This window comes from Dipodomys ordii, unplaced genomic scaffold, assembly GCF_000151885.1.
Source record: "Dipodomys ordii isolate 6190 unplaced genomic scaffold, Dord_2.0 Scaffold37, whole genome shotgun sequence".
NCBI classification, from domain to species: Eukaryota; Metazoa; Chordata; class Mammalia; order Rodentia; family Heteromyidae; genus Dipodomys; species Dipodomys ordii.
Genome location: NW_012267253.1, coordinates 6,436,815 through 6,443,094, shown reverse-complemented (window position 1 = coordinate 6,443,094; position 6,280 = coordinate 6,436,815). Strand labels below are relative to the sequence as shown.

General features: G+C 45.1%; 1 protein-coding gene across 1 annotated transcript in view; it reads right to left on the bottom strand.

Annotated features, from left to right (window-relative positions):
- Window positions 1–4,781, bottom strand: part of Prkce (protein kinase C, epsilon) — a 435,536-nt gene extending 430,755 nt beyond the window's left edge. Inside the window, exons 1-2 of the mRNA XM_013017906.1 lie at window positions 4,740–4,781; window positions 4,025–4,084 (exon numbers count right to left, since the gene is read on the bottom strand). Of these exons, the coding sequence (XP_012873360.1) occupies window positions 4,025–4,084; window positions 4,740–4,781 (102 nt within the window). The remainder of the gene's footprint in view (window positions 1–4,024; window positions 4,085–4,739) is intronic.
- Between the last annotated feature and the right edge of the window lie 1,499 nt (window positions 4,782–6,280).

The window sequence follows — 6,280 nt, the reverse complement described above, 5'->3', positions numbered from 1 at the left end:
TCCCTCAGCTCTTCAGCTCAAGGCTAGCGCTCTACCACTTGAGCCACAGTGCCCCACTTCCTGCTTTTTCTGCGTATGTGGTGCTGAGCAATCGAACCCAGGGCCTCATGCATGCACGGCAAGCACTCTACCACTGAGCCACCTTCCCAGCCCCCTCGTGCTAGAATTTTTGAGATAGGGTCTAGGCCATCTTGGACTGAGAACTTCCTATTTATGCTTCCTACCATAGCTGGATGGCAGGCATGCACTTCTGCACCCAGCTTTTTTGGTTGTGAAGAGGGTCATGAACAATTTTGCCCAGGCCAGCTGGTTGAACTGGAATCTTTCTAATCTCCACTCTCAAAGTAACTGGGACTACAGGCATGAGCCACTGAGCCTCACATACTAAGAATTTTCTTGACTCTTCCACTCTCAGAAGCAGCCAGAGACTACATGACAGCTTAACACACTGAAAGCAGAAGACAATCTATCTATCCAACTGACTACTACTATACCAAACATGGTGTCGATTTGTAAAAACATAAAACAATGCCATGCTTCTAGACTTTTATTTTGGAAAACATAGTTAAATTTCCTGGAAATATGTGTTAGCATGTAATGGGTTTATATATAGATAGATAGATATATACATATATATTTGTGTGTATGTATGTACATATGTATATGTGTGCCAGTGTTGAACTGGAGGCCTGGGTGCTGTCCCTGAGTTTTTTTTGCTCAAGGCTAGTGCTCTACCACTTCAGCCACAGTTCTACTTTGGCCTTTTGGGTGGTTAATGGAGATAAGAGACTCATATACATACTTTCCTGTCTCCAACTGGCTTCAAACCACAATCCTCAGATCTCAGCCTCCTGAGAAGGTAGGACTATAGGCATGAGCCACAGGTACCTGGTGGGTTTGTTTTATTAACTTCTACATGTCTTCCTTATAAAATATATTACTGACACAAAGAGAGAAAGAGAAAGAGAAAGAGAGAAGGAAGGAAGGAAGGAAGGAATCTTGGAATTTAAAATACAGCAGCATACCTAAGACTTCATCTGTTCAAATGCCACAAGTTTCAATCTCAGACATGAACTTTATGATCTCAATAGCCTGACACCTCTTAACTGTGACTGTTAACTCATGAACCCAGTTCCCAGTGCTGCTTCCCAAGTCATTCTGGGGGCCTGGTGGGGGTGGGGGAGGAGGGTAGAATGATAGTTCCTCCAACCCCCAAGATCCTTCTCTGCCCTGCCAACAACACTGGAAGGACAGCATGGTGTGGCATGCCTATGCCCTGAACTCCTTGGCTTCACTCCAAGTTCCCAGAAGGGTGGGAAAATGTCTGGGGCCACCCTGGGGACTTGTTCCCTTACAAACAGCACCTTGCTACAGTCTGGTTGGCTGGCTCTGTGTCTGTCTTTCCCACCCCTAGCAAGCAGCCCACAGATCCATCAGAGGAAACAGGAAGCAGTCCAAGGAACACAATTTCTGTGTGGATTCATATCCCACTGCCCAGAACTAGAATCCCTAGGACAGGACTCTAGCAGTCAAACCCCATGTGACCTCACTACAGACAACCTGAGTATTCTCACTGTTTTCTGGGGGTGGAAGAAGGTATTGATATTGCTTTGTCTATATTATACACATTTCAGGTAGATACAGGCTGAGGTTAGATAAAACTCTGGCCCTGCCTTTCAAATGTGAACACCATCTACCCACCCATGACTTGGTACCTATTTATTAAGTGTCCCTGCCACCGTTGCTTCCCCTTGAGAAGGAGGACCCACAACAGACCCTCCAAAGTCCCCAGGACACCTTAAGGATATAGGCTAACAAGATAGCAGCACTTGGGTCTTTACTGATATTCCTATTCAGGAAAAAAAAAAGTGTCTAAATAAGACACATGGGTTTCCCTCTGAGAATAAAACTGTGAGTCTCATAATAATGAATCAGTGCAGAGATAAGCAAAATCAATCACTTTCTACTAGTCTAAAATCAGATCAAACACCTTAACATTATCTCAAAGATGTCAGAGCCTTGGGTGGGACTGGGGGGTGGGGCAGGTACAGAGGATGAACCAAGAAAGCCTAAGAAGAGGATTTCTCAACTTAAGCACAAGATGAGAGTGTCTAGCCTAGCACCACCCCCACATGAGAGGGTGTAAATGGGCACCTCAGGTCTTCTCAATCTGTTTGCTAATAAATCCAGGCACAAGAGAAGCCCCATGGTTTTAATAAGTTTGGCCAACAGTGAATATCAACTCTCTAGGAAACTTGTAAACCACAATAGCGTATTAAAGACTCGGATACATTCTGAAATAAAGAACTGTTTCACTTTGAACTCAATGGTTTCCAAATCCTTTTGCCCACACAATTCTTCCCCTTATAGGAGAGCCATTAACAGCCCCAGGACTGGTATACTTCCACAGAATCACTGAATTCTCTTCCTCATTCAGCATTAGAGTTAGACTTTCTGCAGAGCCTGTCCCCAGAGTTACAGGTAAAGCATACAGTCTCTAAAACCAGCTGTCCCAGCATCCATCTACCTGAGACTTGAACTGGCATACTGACTTAACCAACACTTGCCAGCTCTTGGTTACCTCTGGCTCTCCCCAAATGACAGGTACCTTTCACATGCCAACATAGTGCTTTTGAACTGGGAGTCATTTTGTCTTGAGGGGAGAGGGGAACTAGGTAATACTTGAAGACTACTTCATTGTCACAACTAGAAGGAAAGTACTACTGTCATCTGGAGGGAGGAGGCCAGGAGAATTTGTTCAACATGCTATAATGCACAGAACAGACAGGACAACAGAGCTACACGGTTAATATCAATGGCGCTGAGGTCAGAAGCCTGACAAACCCATGATTTGGGTCTGCAAGGTTGAAAATTTTGGTAAAGTCACCAGAATACTGAATGCCACCCTAAACAGATTCTTACCAACCAGATGTGGTGTGGGCCTCTCCAAAGGACCAATCGCTTTGCTTCTTTTAACATCTACAAGAGATGCTACCTGGGGCTGGGGTACAATGCCCATCATCCAAAGAGTAAGTCCAGAATACTAGAGCACAATCCTCTTAGCAACCACCAGAGGACATTTCTGATAGTTGACTCTTATTTGCTTCCTCCCCCTAAATGACCACCCTGCACTCTGCAAGGGCAGAGGCAAGTGGGTCCTTACCCTGAGGGCCTGGCGTAGAGGCAGAAGCCAATAATGCCCTCCTACACAGGCCATGTCCACATATTAAATGCCTTCATCATTACAGATACAAACTGTGAGAAAAGACATCCCAAGATCCTCTTCCCACCGTCAACACAGGTTACAGAACCAGAAGGGACACATGATGTCCCATGGGACCTGCAGACAGACAGACAGACAGACAGACAGACACACACACACACACACACACACACACACACACACACAGAGCACACATATGCTCCAGAAGGGCACTCCAGGCAGGTTTCCTAATGGAAGTAAAACTCTCTAAAGTATGAATCTCTACCTAGGCACATGTACTCAGGTGCAGAAATGGGTGTGTGGGGTGGGGATGATTGATGGGGTTGGTAATTGGCTATCCTGTAATGGCTCCAGCCAGGGGCAGTGGGGTGGGGATCTGCTGAGGAACATTAGGTGGTGCTCTGCTCCCAGTGGAGACAGTGGGAAAGTGATGTGAACTTCATAGTGCCTGAGAGGCCAAATCTGTGTTGCTGCCAGCTTGGCCTTTACCTAGGACATGGCTGGTGTGAAATCTGCCAAGACAGCATGGCTGACTTCTCTATCACACAAGGTCCAGGCCAGGTGAACTTCCAAGAAGTTCAAGTATAACAAAAGTTATCCTGTGGCCACAGAATGACAGAAACCAGACCCTAAAAAGATAGTGCTTCTTTGCCAAAAGAGTGGCCTCTCAATCTCCTTGGGAAAATGAGTCTGCAGAAGGTGTTGTGTTACTTCCCAGGAGGGTGTAAGACTGGGTCTCCACTGGCCTAGAGTCTGCAGCCCTCCCCCTGGCGCTGCCCAGCTGTGAGTGATGAAACTCACCCAGCACACTGAGGCTTTGGCGATGTTGCGCTTCTGCCAGACCTGCCTTTTCATCTTGGCCTTCAATAAGCAGGACAAGAATTCAGAAAAAGGCATTTCAGAGCCAAAGCTCACGAGGAGAGGGAAACAGAGAGAGGGCATGGAACGACTTCCTTGCACATTTGGTACAGTTAGCAATCTGACAATTTAGCAACTTGTAAGATTTATATAAAACATCTAGGGGAGTGAGCAGTGTGAAGTTCAAGTAGTAGAGCAGGCCCTCAGTTCAAACCCCAGTACTGCACCCCACAAAAAAAAACCTTCAAGAAAATGTGTTGTTAACACTTCAAAGCTGAGCCCTGAAATCAACAGCACAAAGCATGTGACACCTGTGGAAGGTTTCTTGGAGGCACCAGCTGCTCCGACTGGGCTGATTGTCCTTCTATTTATACATTCAGAATCCTGGCCAGGGAAGGCAAAGGGGACTGGGCAGGAAATGGAATCATCTTTGTAAGGAAAACTGTTAAGCTTATTCGTTTTGAGTATACAAGATTACTTTCAATTGTCAAAATCTAATTTTCTTTATGGCAGCATGGGGTTTGAATTCAGTACCTCACACTTGGTAGGCAGGTGCTCTACCACTTGAACCATATCTTCAGTCTTTTTTGCTTTACCTAGTTTTCAGATAGGGTCTGGAAATAATGTTGCTTAGATGGGCGTCTGACCAGGAACCTACCATCTCTGTCTCCATGTAGCTGGGATAAAAGGTAAGCACCATCACACCTAGTTTGTTCTTCAAGACAGGAGCTCAATAACATTTTTTTCCTCAGGTAAAAAAAGATCCCTCTATCTCTACCTCCTAAGTAGCTGAAATTACAGATATGAGCCTGCAGTTCCAAACTCAGTCCCAAATCTTAACATTGTTGAGCTTAATTTGAAAATATATATGAGAAAGTAATAAAATTTTGAAGACATTTTCTTAAGCAGAAAAAGATAGCTAATGAATGCAGACATGGATGGCTGACTTATCAACTAAGTACAACACAGTATCTAACTGGCATTCCTTCACTCAGGTCCAGCTCCTTCCTGTGTAATGCCCAGACTCTACTTAGGACAGCAAGGTTCCTGTGGCATCAGCCCTGACCTGTGAAATCAGGAAAGGAACCCTTCCCAAAGCTTTCATGCTGTCTAGGCCCATATTCAATAAAAGTCATGAATAAGAGACAAGTAAAGAAAAATAGGTAGGAAAAGAAAGGACTCGCAGGTTTCAAAAGTTACCTTTTGAAGTTGTGTTGGTTTAGCAAGTAAAACTCAGCTGAGAAAGTGGTCCAACCCTGAGAGCAGAGACCTTTGGGCTACAGGCAGAAGGAAATGGTTGAAGTGCTTTGAGATGAGAGGTATCAAAGGGGACAGAGCAGAAAGGGGAGGAAAAGGACTTCAGTTTACTTTTAGTTTATACTACTCCACCTTTCCCAAGCCATCAGACCCCACCAAAACACCTTGCCCGAAAAGAAGAGATAGTTAACAAAGTCACCCAAGAAAGCAACTCATGCAGTGAGCAGAGGTAGCAAATAGCAAGAAAAACGGAATGACAGGAGACAGAGGAGGGAGAAATAAGATGATACCAACTACACTGGCGCAGGACATGATGACATGACAAGATAACATGAGCCACCAGGAACCAGGAAGGGCATTTGACTCAGCACAGGAAGCAAAGTATCACACTACATTGATTAAGACCTAGACTCATCGGTTCTGCCACTGAGAAGCTGAGTGGCCTTGAGCAAGGTGGTTGATGTCCAAGACTCCTGTCTGTCAGAAGGAGACAACACGGCCCTAAGGTGTGCAGGAGGACAAAGCATCTGAGCATCCACAACCCTCTTCTCTTCATCCCTCATCACTTACTTCTGAAACAGATTCACCTCTTGAGAGTCTACCAGCCTTCTATAAGACACTTAGTGAAAAATCCCACAGGAGGAACCAAGTGTTCAACAGGGATGAGCTAGATTCTCCTGCTTCTCAGAAGCTCACACCTGTAATCCCTGCAACTCAGGTAACTGTGAGATATGAAGATTACAGTCCAAAGCCAGCCTGGGCAGAAAAGTCTGTGAAATTATTTTTTTTAACTACCAAAAAAGCAGAAGCGGAGCTGTGGCTCAAGTGATAAAACACCAGCCATGAGAAAAATAGCCAGACAAAAATGAAAGTCCCTGAGGTCAAAAGAGGAGGAGGAGGGAAGAGAGGAGGGGGAAGAAGAAGAAGAAAAAGAAGAAGAAG